Source organism: Mustela nivalis (genome assembly GCF_964662115.1).
Source record: "Mustela nivalis genome assembly, chromosome: 5".
Classification (NCBI taxonomy): Eukaryota; Metazoa; Chordata; class Mammalia; order Carnivora; family Mustelidae; genus Mustela; species Mustela nivalis.
Window position 1 is genome coordinate 63,917,226 of NC_139024.1, and position 19,626 is coordinate 63,936,851.

Below are 19,626 nucleotides of genomic sequence, written 5' to 3' on the forward strand. Positions count from 1 at the left end.
AACATTTGTATCAAAGGAGTCCCAGAAGATGAAGAGAGAGAAAAGGGGGCAGAAGTTTGATCCAAACAAATTATAGCTGAAAAGGTCTCTAATCTGGGGAAGGACATAGACATCAAAATCCAGGAAGCACAGAGACCTCCCATTAAACTCAACAAAAGCCAACCATCACCAAGGCATATCATAGTCAAATTCACAAAATACATGAACAAGGAAAGAATCCTGAAAGCAGGAAGGGGGTGGGGTGATCCTTAACTTAAAGGAGAGACAGATCATGTTCACAGAAGAACTGTCCACAGAACTCGGCAGTCCAGAAGAAAGTGGCAGGAAATAATAAATGAGCTGAATGGGGAAAATATGCAGTCACGAATACTCTATCCAGCAAGACTGTCATTCAGAATAGAAAGAAAGATAAAGAGCTTCCCAGGCAAACAAAAACTAAGGGAATTCATGAGCACTAAATTGGCTCTACACGAAATTTTAAGGGAGACTCTTTGAGAGGAGAAAAAGTCCAAAAGCAACAGACTAGAAAGGACCAGAGAACATCACCAGAAACACCAACTCTACAGGTAACACAGTAGCACTAAATTCATATCTTTCAACACTCATTCTGAATGTAAATGGACAAAATGCTCCAAACAAAAGACATAGGGTATCAGAAGGGATTTTTTAAAAAGACAGAAAGAAAGAAACTCATGATTGATCTATATGCTGCCTACAAGAGATTCATTTTACAACAAAAAACACCTACAGGGACGCCTGGGTGGCTCAGTAGGTTAAGCAGCTGCCTTCGGCTCAGGTCATGATCCCAGCGTCCTGGGATCGAGTCCCACATCGGGCTCCTTGATCAGCAGGGAGTCTGCTTCTCCCTCTGCCTCTGCCTGCCATTCTGTCTGCCTGTGCTTGCTCTCTGCCCCCCCTCTGATAAATAAATAAAATCTTAAAAAAAAAAAAAAAAAAACCTATAGACTGAAAGTAAGGAAATGGAGAACAATCTCCCAGGAAATAAAGCTGGAGAAGCCATACTCATATCAGAAAAACTAGAGTTTAAAACAAAGAGTATATTGGGGCACCTGGGTGGCTCAGTGGGTTAAGCCTCTGCCTTCAGCTCAGATCGTGATCTCAGGGTCTGGGATGGAGTCCCACATTGGGCTCTCTGCTCGGCAGGGAGCCTACTTCCTCCTCTCTCTCTCTCTCTCTCTCTCTCTCTGCTTGCCTCTCTGCCTACTTGTGATCTCTCTCTGACAAATAATAAAATCTTAAAAAAAAAAGAGTATAACAAGAGAGGAAGGACATCATATCATCATTAAGGAGTCTATCCATCAAGAAGACATAATTATCATAAATATTTATGCCCCCAACTCAGGAGTACCCAAATACATAAATCAATTAATAATGAACATAAAGAAACTCATTGATAATAATATAATAATAATAGGGGACTTTAACACCCCACTTACAACAACAGACAAATCAGCTAAGCAGAAAATCAACAAGGGAACAATGGCTTTGAATGACACATTGGACTGGATGGACTGAAAAGATATTCAGAATATTTCATCCTAAAGCAGCAGAATACACATTCTTTTTGAGGGCACAAGGAACATTCTCCAGCATAGGTCACATACTGGGCCACAAATCAGCCCTCAATAGTTATAAAAAGATCAAGATCATACTGTGTACACGTTCAGACCACAACACTATGAAACTTTAAGTCAACCACAAGAAAAATTTTGGAAAGACCTAAAGTAAATGGAGGTTAAAGAACATACTACTAAAGAATGAATGGGTTAACTAGGAAATTAAGGAATACATTAAAAAAAAAAAACATGGATGCAAATGAAAATGAAAACACAATAGTCCAAAACCTTTGGGATGCAACAAAGGCCGTCCTGAGAGGGAAGTATATTGCAATACAGGTCTACCTTAGGAAGCAAGAAAAGTCTCTAGTACACAACCTAACCTACACCTAAAGAAGCTAGAAAAATAACAGCAAATAAAGCCTACCCCAGCAGAAGAAGGAAAATAATTAAAATTAGAGGAGAAATGAACATTATAGAAACGAACCAAAAAAAGGTTGTAGAAAGGATTAGCAAAACTAAGAGCTGGTTCTTTGAAAGAATTAAGAAAATTGATAAAACACGAGCCAGATTTATCAGAAAGAAAAAAGAAAGGACTCAAATAGATAAAATCATGAATTAAAGAGGAGAGATCACAACCAAGACCCCCAAAATACAAACAATTGTAAGAGAATACTACAAAAAAGTATATTCCAACAAACTGGGCAACCTGGAAGAAATGAATTCCTAGAAATGTACAAATTACCAAACTGAAATAGGAAGAAATAGAAAATTTGAAGAGGCTCATAACTAACAAAGAAATTGAATCAGTAATCAAAAACCTCCCAGTAGTCTAAAGTTCTGGGCCAAATGATTTCCCAGGGGGAATTCTACCAGCCATTTAAAGAAGAGTTAATGCCTATTCTTCTCAAAATGTTCCAAAAAAATAGAAATGGAAGGAAAATTTCCAAATTCATCCTTACCTTGATTGCAAAACCAGACAAACTCGCTACTAAAAAGAAGAATTGCAGGCTAATACTCATGATGAACATGGATGCAAAAATTCTCAATAAAATACTAGAACATTAAGAGAAGGGACATTAAGAGAACATTAAGAGAATTATTCACCACAATCAGGAGAGATTTATTCCTGGGCTACAGGGGGTAGTTCAATATCTATAAATAAATCAATGTGATTTACCACATTAATAAAAGAAAGGATAAGAAACATATGATCTTGTCAACAGAAGCAGAAAAAGTATTTGACAAAAACCCTCAACAAAGTAGGAACTGACAGAACACACCTCAACATCATAAAGGCCATATATGAAAGACCCACAGCTAGTATCACCCACAAGAGGGAAAAATTGAGAGCTTTTCCCTATAGTTAGAAACAAGACAAGGATGTCCACTCTCACAATTACTATTTAATATAGAACTGGATGTCTTAACCTTAGCAATCAGACAACAAAAGGAAATAAAATGCATTTGAATCAGCAAGGAAGAAGTCAAATTTTCACTACTTGCAGGCAACATGATACTTTATGTAGAAAACCCAAAATAATCCACAAAACTTATTGCTAGAACAAATACTCAGCGATAGTCACAGGATATAAAATTAATGTGCAGAAATCTGTTGCATTTCTCTACACCAATAATGAAGCAGCAGCAAAAGAAACCAATAAATCAATCCCATTTACAATTGCATCAAAAACAATAAAAGAGGCCTGGGAATAGACCTAACTAAAGAGGTAAAAGATCTGTACTCTGAAAACTATAGGACCCTTACAAAAGAAATTGAAGAGGGCACAAGGAAATGGAAAAGCATTCTATGCTCATGGATCAGAAGAAAAAACTTTGTCCAAATCTCTATACTACCCAAAGCAATCTACACATTTAATGCAATCCCTATCAAAATACCACCAACATTTTTCACAGAGCTAGAACAAACAATCCTAAAATGTGTTTGGAACCACAAAAGACCCTGAGTGGCCAAAGCAATCCTGAAAAAGAAAAACAAAACTGGAAGCATCACTATTCTGAATAAAGAGCTATATTACAAAGCTGTAGTCATCAAGACAATATGGTACTGGCCCCAAAACAGACACATAGATCAATGGAATGGAATAGAGAAGCCAGAAATGGACTCATAATTATTTGGTCACCCAATCTTTGACAAAGCAAGAAAGAATAGCCAACGGGAATAAGGCAGTCTCTTCCACAAATGGTGGTGGGAAAACTGAGCAGCCACATGCAAAAGAATGAAACTGGACCACTTTCTTACACCATACACAAAAATCAATTCAAATAGAATGAAAGACCTGAATGTGAGATGGGAAACCTTCAAAATCCGAGAGAACATGTGCAGCAAGCCGTTTAAGCTCTGCTGTAGTGACTTCTTACTAGACATGTCACCAGAGACAAAGAAAACAAAAGCAAAAATAAACTATTGGGACTTCATCAAGATAAAAAGCTTCTGCAAAGCAAAGGAAATCAACAAAACTAAAAGGCATCCTATGGAATGGGAGATGATATTTGCAACATCATATCTGATAAAAAGTTAGTATCCAAAATCTATAATGAACTTATCGAACTCAACCACCAAAACCAAATAATCCAGTTAAGAAATGGGCAAAAGACAGAAAGAAGGCTTTTCCAAAGAAGATATACAGAGGGATAATAGACACATGAAAAGATGATCAACATCAAAATCATCAAGGAAATACAAATCAACACCACAATGAGTTACCACTTCACACCTGTCAGAATGGCTAAAATCAGTAACACAAGAAGCAACAGGTATTGGTAAGGATGCACTGTTGTTGAGAAAATAGCATAGAAGTTCCCCAAAAAGTTAAAAGTAGAACTACTCTATGATCTAGCAGTTGCCTACTAGGCGTTTACACAAAAGATACAAAAATACAGTATTGAAAGGTACATGCACCCCAATGTTTAAAGCAGGATTATTAACAATAACCAAAGTGTGGACAGAGTCCAAATGTCCATCATCTGATTAACAGAAAAAGAAGATATCATATATACATACAATGGAACATTACTCAGTCATCAAAAAAAAAGAAATCTTGCCATTTGCAATGATGCAGATGGAGCTACAATGTATATGCTAAGTTAAATGAGAGAAAGAGAAATACCATACAATCAGAGAAAGAGAAATACCATACAATCTCACTCATATGTGGAATATAAGAGAGAAAACAGATGAACATATAGGAGCAGGGGAAAGGGAAAAAGGAGAAAGAGAAAAAAAACAATGAGAGAATCTTAACCATAGAAGAACAAACTGAAGGTGGGTAGAGGGAGGTTCGTAGGAGATGGGCTAGATAGGGGATGATATTTGCAAACATTATATCTGATAAAGGGTTAGTAGCCAAATCTATAATGAACTTATATACTTATATTCACTATATATGTAATGAATATATATGTATTATATATTATACGCATAATGTACTTATAAACTCAACACCCAAAAACAAATAATCCAGTTAAGAAACGGACAGAAGAGAAGAATAGATATGTCATCTCCAAAAAAGACATCCACAGGGCAATTGCTGGGATGAGTTCTGGGCGTTGCAAGTGATAAAATGCTGAATTCTGCCAGAAACTCGTATTGCATTGTATGTTAACTAACTAAAATTTACATTGAAAAAAAAAAGAAAAGGAAAACAAAAATTGCTCTGTGAGAACAAATAACTTATATGGTAAAACATCCCAAATGAATTAAGAAACTCACCATGTCAGAGGTCTGACATGTTCGTGCATGTCCAAGATGGACAGAAATACAGAGCAGTGTCTGTCACTGACAGGGCTCCAAGCTCAGCTCCAAGGCCAAACAGTCCTTGGTTTGCAGCCAGGCTGTCATCCTAGCCAGGTAACCTTGGGCAACTTACATATTATGATTTTACACTTTGGAGTGAAGTTTGTTTCCAAGTAAAAGATGACATTTTAACAACAGTTTAAACTCTACCTGCCAAGAGAATTTAATAGAGAAAACTGAAAACACAAACTCTGGCATAAGCTCTGAAAAGTAGTTCAGAATCCAGAAAGTGTATTTTCTCCTCCATCAACCTCTGTCATGGGAAGCTGCCCTGCCCCTGGCAGGAGTGAGGAAAGTGAAGGAGAGGGGATCCAGTGGGTGATGGTCGTATTTTCCAAACCCTAAGTCAGGAGCTGTTGTTGGACCATGAAATCAGTTTTGATGGACATAGCTAGCATTATTTTCAATGGAAAGGACTTGAATGGAGTGAAGTAGACTGGAGTGGAAAATAACTGAACTGGCATGCACTACAGTTTAAGTAGAATCTTGTGAAACCTTTGTTTTAATATGTTAAATATGTGTATGTTTCTGTGAGCTGGCTCACAAGGTAAAATGGATTACATCTTTCAGCTCACAGACAAAAAATGTATGAAAGCCCTTAGGCAATGGGGACAAGGTCTTAACTGAATTTCTAAGGTTTTCGGGCAGGTATGGTACCTACGAAGCAGGAGACAGTGGCCTTCAGAGATCTGTTGCCATATTCTGAAAGGAGAAGATCCCCTTAAGCTTGAATAATACTTGATAAAGTCCACATTTCCTCATTCTCAAGACATGCTCTTGCCTTGACTTACGTGATGCCTGCTTCTCCTACTCCCACTCTAGCTGCCATTTCTTTTCTTTTTTATTTTTTAGGTAGGCTCCATTCCTAGTGAGGAGCCAGTACAAGGCTTGAACTCAGAACCCTGAGATCAAGACCTGAACTGACACCAAGAGTCAGATGCTCAACTGAATGAGAACCCCAGGTGCCCCTTTAATTGCTATTTATAACTGTACTTTGCATCCAACCTTTAAATCTTGATGATCCTGGAATTTTATGCTAAGCTTTGCTCTGGCTCCAGGATCATTTCATTCATACCTAAGCCTTCAATGAACAGTTTTGTGTCCTTGATTTCAAAATCACTGCCTCCCACTCAGCCCTCTTCCCTGAGCCCCAGGGCCTACTGGGCATCCATGCAGCTGGATGTCTTTCACATACCTGAGGCTCAATGTGCAAAAAACTGAACTTTTACCTTTCCTTCCTCCCCACTTCACCCCATTTCCCAGACGTACTCCTCGATATTCCTTCTCTTGGGAAACATTACCACTATCCCAGACAGAAAGAGACACCATCCTGAACACCTTCATCTCTCTCATCTCTTACCTCCACTCAGTCACCAAGTTCTGTTTCCCCTAATAGTTCTTCCTTTTGTCTTGCCATTTGTTCTACTACCACCGTCCTTGTTCAAGCCACCGACATCTTCCCAGCTGGACCACCATAGTATCTCTCCAAGTGCCCCAGTACTGCCACCCCTACCTCTCTGCATTCTCCATGCTACACCTGTTAGCTTTCTAAAACCCTGCTTTTCTAAAACCTGCTTTAATGCCTTCCTAGCCTCCCACACAACCCTCTCTCACAGGCTCAGCCTGGGGCACTTCAACTCTCTATACTTCAGTGTTTCCCACATGAAAAGTGTTAAAAATATTTCCCCCCTCTACCTGCTAGAGGTGTGTGTCTTTAATAGAAGAAAGGAGAAATCAGTATCAATGACCTAGTTGCTATCATCACCATCACTATAATTACTGTGGCATGCACTCCAACTACTGAATTTTCCCTAGACACTTCAGAGCAAGTAGATTTTCAAATCTTATGAAAATGTCAAGGTACTTTTCCTTCCAAGAAAAAAAATGACTAATATTTCTTAAAATAGCCCATCAAATTGACCTTCATAGGCATAGTGTACTAAAATCTTACATAAATAATTACTAGAAGTATTAATCACATGGTATGTAAAATTTTTACTGTAGACCAAGAATAATAAAAGCAATACACTCTTTCAAAATGTACTACCCACATTATAATTCACAAAAAGGAGAGGTGATTGTAGAAACTCTGACTCATGCTCCTGAGTGGTAATTAAAAATGTTGCCAGCAGCAAACGTGGATTCTTTTTTAACTCAATGACAAGCACTTTTGTTGCTCTGCAGTGAAGGTCTGAACTTCCATTGACTTTTTTGTCATTGTTTGTGTTTAATTTTTTTATTTTATTTTATTTGTTTGTTTGTTTTGATGGAGGGAGCTGAGAATAGGAGGCAGAGGTTGGCAGAGGGAGAAAGACAATCTTAAGGACACTCCATGCCCAGTGTGAAGCCCTATGAGAGGCTCCATCTTAGGACCTTAAGATCATGACCTGAGCAAAAATCAGGAATCAGACCCTTAACCATCCAAGTCTCTCAAGTGCCCACATTCAGTTTGTATAATAATCGTTGTTGTTGTTTTTTTTTTTCTTACTGGAAAGCATAAGAGAGCACCTCATTATTAATTCAGTTTCTTTCTCACCAGATATGGGCAAAAAAAAATTTGGTTGAATAAATATGATTGCAGAAATATCAATAGGACCTACTCTGATCTCTCTGTGGAAACTTCTGATTACAAGCATCAAAATCATGCCAAAGGTAAGGCCATCTGGGAAATGAATTATTCCAAATGGGCAGAAACCAGATAAATCTATCTATTCTTAGAAAGTAACAGAACTGTCTGAAAACACAGATAAATACCAAATTCTTCCGACTATCGAGTAGACTGCCTCAGCCTTATAGCCTCGGTATTCCCATAGACATATAGGAATACAATACATACAGACAGGCCTCCTGAGAAATCTGTTCTGCGCTCTGTCCCTCAGCCGCTGGGTGAACCAGCCCACGATGCTCCACCTCACTGAATCTCTGAGTTTCATCTTTACAAAGAGAGTTTCCTCTGATCAACACTAAGATCTCTGCCAGAGCCAAAATTAACAGTGGATGCCAATAGTATCAAAATTCATTTTTGTTTCATTATTTCCTAGACTATGTAATGAGTAAGTGACAGATTTTTTTTTTATTGATGTGGGTTTATAACCATGGATATAGGTGCACAAGATTGGTTCAAGATTACTGTGATTGTCAAACTAAGTGTCTTCTTGTTCTGAACATGGTAATGTGATGACATATTTCTAGATGTAACTCAGAATTCAGGCAACACCTTCCTGATGTTTGCTTCTTTCACTTTTACACCCCTTGTTCTATGGCTGATTCAGCCCTAGAGCACCCACTCAGCGCTGCCATAATGAACTCTACAAGAGCTTCTCACTGGAGCCAGAATCTCTCCAGTGGTGCCCTTCTAGATCAGACTTCAGCAAACTATGTCTTCAGATCAAATACACCGCGGCCCCCTCTCCATTTGTCTACCGGCTGAGAGCTAAGAATGCTTTTTCATTTACGTAAATAAGAGCTACAACAGAGATCATATGACCTGTAAAGCCTAAAGTACTTCTTGTCTGAACCTTATAGCAAAAGTCTGCGAACCTCTGTTCTAGACCATTCTAAGTTATTTAACACTGTTTCATTCCTCCATGGCTGATTTCCACCACACATCAAATCATGTTAATGTTATTTATCACCAACTTTTCAAGTCACAGGAGTGTTGTAAACACTTTTAGTTGTATTTACCACCAGTTTACCCATAAGATTAGGCACCAAGTAAATACAAGACTTGAAATTTTCTGTTTTCATATTGTATCAGGGAGTATGAAATGATTGTTTCAAGATGTGGCATAACTCAGACTCACCTGAGAACAATCTGAGTCATCTCAACTAAGAGGGGGGCTTTAGACTTTGATTCCAGTAGGGTTATATTGTAGTGTTATCCATGGTGATTTCGACATCTGAGTATGATAACTCCCTCTCCCCTCCCCTTTAAGCACAAATTGGCCCACCGGGGATCGCTCTGACGACAGATGAGAGATCCATTTCCATTGTTCTGACGGCTCCGGAGAAGTGGAAGAGAAATCCAGAAGACAGTTCTCTTTCCATGCAACAGATATACTCTAATCTGAAGTATAATGTGTCCGTATATAATACTCAATCTAATAGAACGGTGAGCCTGGGATGGAAGAGGGACCTTGAATCTGTGCCCTTCCTGCAGCTAGTGCTGGAACGAGCAGCCCAGGGGCAGGGCATCTGCGAAGGGGTGATATTCAAAGACATGCTGGGCAAGGTATAGTGGAAGCTGATACATAGACATCTCAACAATGTCCTTCGGATTTCCCTTACAGACCCTCTCCGTCACTGGGGTCTGATGTTGCTGTTGGGTGTGGAACAATTGTCCACCTCACTCTGATGGAAAGTTTCGACTTGCATGACATCTGTCAATCATTCTCCAAAAGAGAAAAAATGTCAGCAAGGACACAGGGCAAGATGAGCAAGAAATCCGTCCTTATGTTCTTATTTAGAATTGTCCCCAGAATGGTCCCAATTCCTGATCATGCTCTGCTGAGCTAAAGGAAAAGGGTATTTTAAAGCTGTTGTTAGGGAAAAAAAATTAAAAATCTTAACTCAAATATCCATTTATTAATATGGAAAAAATGTTCATAATTCTACTTAAATTTTAAAAAATGCATGATAGTATATGTTAACTAAATTCAATTTAAATAAAACTTTACCAAAAAAAAAAAGCCCAGCTTGCAGCAATAAAGAAGGATTTAGTGGTATCTCAGTGTTCTATCTCCTTCTAGAGCTGTCTGTCTGGTACTGGAATTCCGTGGCTCTAACTGCTATTTGCCATCCCCTGCCCTAGTGGTCCCAGTGTGTGACCAACCACACGCTGGTGCTGGGCTGGCTGGAGCCAGACACTCTGTACTGCGTCCACGTGGAGTCCTTCGTCCCAGAGCCTCCTCGCCTCGCTCGACCTTCTGAGAAGCTGTGTGTCTGTACTTTGAAAGGTAAGCTGAAAAAGTCTCAGCTGGTCTGCGGTGGGAACTGTAAGGAAACTAGGAGAAGTGTGGCAGTTAAAAACAAGGTTTGGGTAAATCCACACCTACCAGGAACAGGTTGAGACAAAGGCAGAAACAATCATCACCATAAATGCATTGAGCAGCCTGGGACTCTGCCGTTGAACTTGGCCACCATTAGAGAGTGTTTGCATCTTCTCAAGGAACTCTCAGCACCTGTCCTGATATCTGCAGCCAACAAGCTTCTTCCATGGGAAAAAAAGCAAGTAGAATTTTACACATATCTTTTTATTTCTTAATTATGGTCCCTTTCATCAAGAGAAGTTCTGTGGTCTTCAAGAATGTCAAATGTTAGTGCTAGAAACAAAACACTATTCTAACAACACTTACAGACAACAGGCTTTGCTCACCCCCAGGAGTACAAATTAGAGCTCTGCAAGCTGCCTTCAGCTATCACTCATGGGCTGCATGAGCGTCTGGGATCAGCAAATCCACACTTACTTCTCCACTTACATTGCTTCTACATTGTTTTCTGAGCTTGGCTGAAGAGGCTCATTCCTGTTAGGAAACATAGGGTTAGGAGCTTGGCATTTGTGTATTTGTGCTTCCCCAAAGGTCAGAGGACTTTCCACTCAAAACCTGAACATGGAAAATTAACCCTAAAGTTGACCTTCCTCGAATGGCCCCTCATCCATTATTCTTCCATCTCCCTCTTCCAAACCTGCTGGCCCAAGACAAATGGAACCCCTCTTCCCCTAGCCAGCAATGGTTCCATCGCCAGCTATAGGATGGCCATGGTGACAGGAGCCCCACTTTCCTCTTCCCTCACGCTGCACAGAGCACAAGTTGAAATTGCCCTAAGGAATCCAAAGGGGATTTTGTGATTTTCATAAGTGAAAAGCTGTATTTTTGAATCTCTGTTTTCATACCTTCCCCTAAAATGAAAGGTTCTCTGCCATATGTCAAATAAAACTGAAATGCAGAGCAAGCAAATGCAAAACAAAGCAGACTGAAGAAATTGTTTCTGTATTTGGAAAAGGGCTCTGTTTACAGCTTGATCAGTGGCCAAGTGGTAGGAATCAATTTCCAATGGAGAACATTTAAGCAGTTGGTTCACTGAAAGCAACTCAAATACGGATTCCATTAAATACTTCCCAGTAAGAGATGTAGCCAACTTTCTCACTAGTCTAGAAGAGGTGACAAAATAAGGACATATCTTTTTGGGTTCTGAACTTTTCCTTGATAGCCCAGCTGGGCCACCTCTTTTGGGACATCTTCCAGAAATATTCCTTCTCTCCACAGTCCCCCATTACGACAATACAATTACAGTTTATTAGGCTTATGCAGACATGTCCTGCTGTATGCTGAGTGCCATCAGTTGTCATGGCACGTTTTAAGTAGGGCAAGTTCAGAGACCAGAGACTGTATTCAGAGGACTAGGCTGAATTGTGGCATTACATAGGTGCAGGTGATTTTCACCCAAGAAGACATTCCTGGAAGGAACATTCACTGTAGAATTGAGCACGTGAGACTTTCTGAAACCAAAATGTTATGGGAGAATGAGGCTAAAGAACATACCCTATTTTGTAAATGTTAATTGAACTCACATCATGGGGTGGACAATGAGGATTCAAACTTAAGTCATGACTGGGCATCACAAAAGACACCTTCCACATATCCCTACCACCATGTTAATCTCAAACCTGACATGATTGAGAGTTTCTCTATCAACCATGAACAGGCAGGTGGATTTCCCTTTTGGCCCCATTACAGTTGGATTAGATAGCTATGGGGGAAGTGAGGGAAACCATCCCTACTCACGTGCCTCCTTCCCTCTTTGCATCCAGTTTGCATGCCCATCCACATTTCATGTCCAGGGTAGGGTGTATCCCAGCCAGGCCTGGGAGTCCAGGAAACCACTGCTAGTTGACAAATACGTGGTCAACAGTAATTAACAAAGCGAATTCCGAACTCTCTCCCTCAGCCCTTGCCACTTCTCATGTGGCAGAAATTCTGATTTTACACAATTAAAAACTGAGGCTCAAGAAATTGAATAAGTGCCCTGAATTCCCTGGGCCAGTTAGGGGAGGGAGCAGTCTACCCTGATCCTAGGACAGGATACCCCCACGCCCCCCCCCAGGGACCACTGTTCACTTCCATAAGCCTTTGTGTGTACGTGTCTCAGGTCTCTTGCCTCCATGTGAATGAGGCTTTCTGTTTATTCCAAGAATAACTGTCACTTCCATGAGTTGGTAAGAATAGGCTTTTAGAACTATGTGATGACAGTATAAGTTCTACTTAACAGCTGTTTTTCATGTCTCTCTCAAGTGAAAAGGTGAAAACCATTCTCTTCTCTCTTTATAGATTTTGATTTATGGAAATGAATTTGAAAAAAGATTCTTTGTAACTGCTGAAAAAATTGTGCTTAATTTTATCACCCTCAATATTGTGGAGGATTCTAACACTTCTCATCAGGATGTAAATGTAAGGGTAAAAAGCAACGATGTATGGGACCTGAATGAGCCCCTCATTCATTTAAGTATGACTATTTAAAGTGGTCATATTAATATTTTATGAGAACTTCTGGAGTGTTGACCTAAATTGACATTACTGTTTTGTAATCTGAAAATGTCCTCTCAATAACATAGTAGGCTCGTTTAGTAGGGGGATAACCTGAAAGGAAATGCCACCTTTTGTGATAGAATAGTACATTTATGTCTGGGTATGTGTGTTTAGAAAGATATTTGAATAGTCAATAGACTAGAATGCATTTATCCGCTGAAACACTATGTTACTATTATAATACTAAATATTCTATTTGAATGAGCAATGCGGAAAGACTCCATGGAATATGTCTGAATAAATAGTCTCACCTACAGAATTTTTAAATCTATAAACAAGGATGCAAAAAAGAAAGAAGTTAAACAAATAAGTACAGGAGAATGTATGAAAATTTGCCACAATTCACTGTGGGAACTAAAGTGTACCATAAACAACACCATCCTAGGTAATTTCCAGCAACTCATCTCATCTCCTTCACCATTCACCTAGAAAGGTCATCTCTACTGACTGCATGAATATATAACAAAATCTCTAAGTTAAACCACAGAAAATTATTGATATTTGCTGAACCAGCAATATCATATTATTTGGCCTTAGTATATGTTTGTTTTAATCGTGTACTCATGATCCTTTGATACATTTGCAGGAAAACAGGTAACATTGGTTTTTCCTCATTTATATTTTGGCACAGGCAGACACCCCTGGTAGGAGAGATGGATTCTGGAGTCGTGGTCTTTAGAGAGTATCCACAAGTCCAAACCGTTTCTGATTTACAGACTTAATTTAGATCATAATTACATTAACCAGAGTGTTCTGTTCCTCTTAATCTTGGTAGACATGACTCTGCTCATTTTGAAGAACAAATTTATAACACGAACTTCAAAGAAGTTGAGAAGAGGGAAAGAACAAGTCGTTATTAAGAGCAGAGAGAAAACAAAGTGATTGCTGATAGTTTGGCTTACTTGTTTTAGTCATAAAATATTTACTTGAGCACCTGCTGTGTCCTAGTGTCCTCACCTATGAAAAAGGGATGACTAATCGCTCAGGGCTGTTTTGACATGAACAGTGTTGGAATACAGAAGGCACTTAGAACGGTGTCCGGCACATAGTGAGTGCCATGTGTTTATTGTTATTAATGGCCAGAGCATGGTGCTTAATACCAGAAAGACAGGCCTTTTGGACATGACTATTTCAACTCAAAGCCGACGTGTGCCTCACCTGGTTTTTCTTACCCAAAAGTACCATCGTACTTTACTTCTTACTTGATGCCTTCAAACTGAAATCGCCAATGGTTTTGGAAAAGGGAATCTAATTCTGAGTGGCTTTTACATCTCTTGTTATTCTAAGCATGGCAGGAGTATTGAGCATTTCAAAAGTTGTGTTGCTTCTACCTCTTCCACATTAGGTAGGGTTTCCTCGTGAAAGCATCAAATCGTCACCCCACTTCCGGACCCCACGAATTCTACATTGGGGGAATGAAAACACACCCACTACAAAGCGAGTGAAGCCTAGTGTCATATCATGTGCATGGGAAGGAGGGATGTGAAGAGAGACACTGACCCCTACCAGCCTACAAGCCCCCAGGCTGAGCCAACTCCCAGGAAATCGATACAGAGAAAAACTATTTGTACATCCCGGAGTGCAAGTATGCCCAGCATGGTAAATCTGATGAGAACATTAAACAGAGGGCGCCATCAGCACAGATGAGTGAACCTGGATCATAAATCACATTGTTTCTGGCCCACACATTACAGCCCTCACATCTTGATGGGAATCTTTGCTAACCTATCTTGGAAGAAGTGGTTTCCCCTGTTTTCTTTGTGGTTCCCTTCATGATATCTTCCAAAAACCTTCTATCTACTGGTGTTTTGTTGTTTTTGTTTCCTAAAACTGTGCAAAAACGCACATGCCTCTTGTTCTTTTACTCAAGACTGCTACAGTCATAGGTATTTTAATTGCTCCTATTTTTAGTATAGGAGATAAATGTAGACATATTCATTGCAAAGTAACTAGAAGTGAAGGGGAGGAGGATAAAAATTACCTGCCAGACCCCCTCCCAGGTTTAACCACTGCAAACACATTAGGGAGAGAAATGCTTCTCAACAGGGAGTGATTTTTCACCCCAGCAGACATCTGGCAATGGCTGGAGACAATTTTGATTGTCGTGACTCAAGGGGAAAGGTGCTGCTAGTGTGGAGGTTGGTAGGAGAGGCCAGGAATACTGCTTGACATCCTAACATGCACAGGGAAGCCCCTCATAACTAATAGTTCTCTTGTCCATAATGTCAATAGTGCCTAGGTTGATTACTTGGTAGAATTTTCCAGATACTTTCAATGTGTATATGTGTATATTTTTCGCAAAAAGAGGGATCACACTGAACTCTTTCATAACTTGCTCTTTTCACTCAAAAAATGTAACAAACTCTTATTTTAACTATACTTAGATTAACTTTATGAAGCCTCAGTTTTAATGAAACTAGAACTATTTAAATGGCAGATTATGTGTTATTTTTTCTAAATTTAATGATTTAAATTTTTTGTTGTTGTTGAATAGTGACCAAAATTGGAGTTATTAAGAGGAAAGAGCTGTCAGTCCTTTATGGATAACTGAACCTCTCCAAAATGTTATTTTTTTAGGTGGTCACTTATTTCTCTGTGAGATATTGTCCTCCTGTACTTAGTTCCTATTACTTTCCTCCTACAGTCTTTGGGATCTTCAGTGACAGGTGCTTGAAAGCAACGTTGGCTTACACCATAAATCCTGGATAAACATTCATGTTTATCACTGATATTCCTCCAGACTCATTTACCTGCAGTAGCTGCAAGATTTCTTTCTTACTCTGTTAGTTTTAGTTTTTAACAGATTTTCCAGTTGGTGTTCATTTCTGAATGCCAGAGAAGATGCCAGGTTAATGTTTCTATTGCTACAACCCAAGCTCTGTTCAGAAAGAGGTGAGAACTAGTGTGTTATGTTGTGTTTGTGCAGATAGAGAGGGGTTCCTTCTATCTTCAGGGATGGCTCCCATCCATGTTTTTACCTAAAACCTATCTCTGGTGTTTTGCTAAATTTGGTAGCAGATGAGGTATTTTCTCCCATACCCCTCAACAGATTTCTTTTGATTTCTCAATCTCTCATTCTCCGGATTAGGTAGTGGTTGGAGGCTTCCCACAAACTCAGAAAATGGACATATGCCTCATGTTTATGTTTTCATACACAGGTCACTGAGACAATGAATACTGACAGGGATAAGTACTATCCACCATTTGTCTGTCCTTGGAACTGATCTGTGGGACATACAAATTAGCCAGTGCTCTTGAAAGGCTCATATGGTTAAGATAGTTTACATAATATTCTTTCTTCTCATGAATTGCATTCCTTACCCTTTCTGAAATTGATTCAAAATGCAGATACTTCAGAATATTTGATGTAAGGAGGACCAGAAATCATGGGAATTTTAATCCTAATCCCAAAAAGGAGGTATGGGATATTGGATCTTTATTAGATTTATTGGCTTTGTGCTTCTAAAAGAATTTACTAACAAAATTAACTAACAATTAACTAACTTATTAACAATTTGACTAAAAAAGGTATATACTGACAAATGAATAAAAAGCCCTGGAATGTATCCTATTGACTGAGTGATTGGTTAACAGATCAATCAGGGTAGTATACTGACTGTAAGTACAAACTGAAGCTACAAAGCTTGGTTCAAAGTCCAGCCCCGTCTCTTCTTAGGCTTGTCACCTTAGGCAATTTACTTAACCTCTTTGGACCAAATTCCCTCAACTGTGAAATGGGAATCATAATTGTACCTACCTCATAGGGTTGTGGGAAGTTTAAATGAATCAATACATTTAAAGTGATTAGAGGAGTACCTGCCACAAAACGAGTACTTGAAAATGTCAGCAATGGGAAAAGCACCAGGAGGCATATATAACAATTTCCATAGAAGCATTATTGTTGGAACACAACCCGAATTCGCCAATGTGACTGGGGTCCTGTCGGATCCTGTGAGAAAACTCCAGGAGATGGAGGGCAAGAGTCTTCCTGGGCCAACGCCCGGAATAAAAATGGGAGGATCTCTGGAGTGCTTTCATATCCTCCTTTAGATAGATCTGCTAAGTGTGGAGAATCCTTAACTTGCTCTTGTTGCTTCAAGCTAAGAGATCATCATTGTTGTTCACTTGTCACACTTGATTGCCTACACTAGCCCATGACCTGCACGTAGCTCACATCTCCCATGCAGTTCACGTCCTGCACGTAAATCTATATCCTGTTTGTAACCGGATCTTGTGTAAAGTACCAAAGTGATTGTAAGAAATAAAGTCGTCTACTGATCATCAGCGGTAGCCCCCCCCCCCATCATTTCGGCTCCAATCATGAAGATCCCCACCTCACAAAGGTGACAATTATTCATTGAAAAAAAGAGACCTCAAAAAAGCACCAATATTTATCGGCAGGAAAAAGCTATGAAAATGAATCAAGTATACACCTATACATGAAACATGAATGAGTCTCACAAACATGTTAAGCAAAAAGAGTGATTCCCTGAAGAATGCAGAGGATAATTCCATTTACATAAAGGCCCAAAACTTACAAAATTGAACACTATTCTTATATATATATATATATATATATATATATATATATATATATATATCATCAGCCAGGTGCCCCTTCTTTGTTTATCAAATTGTTAGAGTTTTTTGGGACTGCAAGTTTAAGCCCCAGGTTGAGCAAAGAACTTACTTTAAAAAAAAGGAGGAGGAGGAGGAGGGGGAGAGAGAGGAGAGGGAGGAGGAAGAGGAGGAGGAGGAGGAGGAGAAGGAAGAAGAGGGGTTTTCAGCAAAGCCAAGGTTTTCAGCACATGCCCTTCACTGTGTAAACCCAGGTTAAAAAAATTTGTCAGTGGTTCTTTCCAGGTTTGGATTTTGGACATAATCAAAACATTGGAAATTAAGAAGCTTTGTAAACAATAAGAAACACTTACTGACTGTACGTGTACCTGTTTCTAACTTCCAATCGATAATGTCTAATAGCTCTCAGATTCCAAATGCCTTGACCAAAGGTATGAAGCTGACACTGATTATGGAACCCATGAGCATGACACAGAATTCGGGGACTCTGGGGCTCAGTTATCGTTTTGTTTTTACTAAACATACACACATCAGGGCGTGTATAATACATTAGACAGGTATTTGTTGCTTCAGAGAATGGAATTAAAACACCTATCCGGGGTTTGCTAGGAGGCAGAGCTCAGCTCAGTGCTTTCTGTAATTAATGAGCAGCTCTTAATGCTTGACCATATGAAGCACTTAGCTTACTTTAAAAAGAGGAGGAGGAGAAGGAGAGGGAGGAGGAAGAGGAAGAGAAGAAGGAGGAGGAGGAGAAGGAAGAAGAAAAGGAGGAGGAGAAGAAGTAGAAAGGGAAGGGAAGGGAAAGAAAAAAAAAGAAAAGGAAAAGGAAAAGAAAGAAAAAGACAAAGAAATGATTAATATGAAAGTTCAGGATCATGGTTCCCCCGAGAATGGGAGGCTATGGGAACACAGGGGGCTCACTAGGGCTTTGGTTCAATATGTTCTTTAAACGTGGGAGAAACTGGGTATTGCCTTTTTTTTTAATTTTTTCAATTTATTTATTTTCAGAAAAACAATATTGCCTTTTGATTATACTTCTTTAAAAGGAGTATATATATTACTCAAAGACGAATACCTGAGACCTGGCAGGAAGTGAAAAGGACATGTGATTCACACAAGCTTTAGAAATGCTCCACCTTCTCCTACTCATGGGGAAATCATGAATTAACAAGTAATGGGATCTCAGGCAGGCAGGCAGTCCCAATAACAAAAATTACATTGTGTAGACAAATCCCTTCCTTATGTAGCAGCTAATAGTTGATCTCTGCTAACTGACTTCAGCATGCAAGGAAGAACATTAGGATTTCTAAACGCTCTGCCTTTACCCTTGAGCTAACTGTTCCTTTCTGTAATAAGCTTACCTTGATTACAAATGCTTAGTGATCATTAGCAAATAGAATGTGTTTGCTTTTCCTAAGTCACCATATTTCCTGCCAGCTTGCTGCCACCTGCTTCCAAAATGAACGATTAATGAAATTACAGATTTAAACAACACTTTCAAGTGGAAACACCTTTCATTCAGGCATAATGATGAACCTTAAACATTTAACTTTACTCCCCAAAAAAGTACAAACAGAAGTACAATAAAGACGTTTGTCGATCTTTCTTCCTAGCAACCTACCTCTTTTGAACCCTCAAAATCTGGAACGTTTGTTCATTCTGAGCATTGTGCTTTAACAAAGGCTTTAAAAACAGAAAACACCTCAAAGAGAGTCTGGTAGGCAGGACATAAGGGGAAGTCTGGGGGGAATCCAGGCTTCAGTGAAGCCCAGAGCTCTACCATATGCAGAGGACTTCCTATGAATGAGGATATTAAACAGGTATTTGTTGCTTCAAAGAATGGAATTAAAACACGAACAGGGGTTTGCTAGAAGACAGAGCTCAGCTCAGTGCTTTCTGTAATTAATGGGCAGCTCTTAATGCTTAACTGTATGAAGCACTTAGCTCCCTATTTCAGGGAGGGTTCAAACATAAACTGGTTTCTGCTGAGACTTCTACAGAGGGGATCCCTCCGTGGACACAGAGATTGGAATAGATGGTCCCTAATGTCTCTTCCACCCCCAAATGT

General features: G+C 39.4%; 1 protein-coding gene across 1 annotated transcript; it reads left to right on the forward strand.

Annotated features, from left to right (window-relative positions):
* Window positions 1–8,489: 8,489 nt before the first annotated feature.
* LOC309864120 (interleukin-20 receptor subunit alpha-like) lies at window positions 8,490–12,793 on the forward strand (the record flags this gene model as incomplete). The annotated part of the gene is made up of 4 exons (XM_082729451.1): window positions 8,490–8,499; window positions 9,330–9,505; window positions 10,205–10,349; window positions 12,723–12,793. 4 exons carry the CDS (start codon window positions 8,490–8,492, stop codon window positions 12,740–12,742), a joined length of 351 nt encoding a protein of 116 aa, XP_082585577.1. The 3' UTR covers window positions 12,743–12,793.
* Between the last annotated feature and the right edge of the window lie 6,833 nt (window positions 12,794–19,626).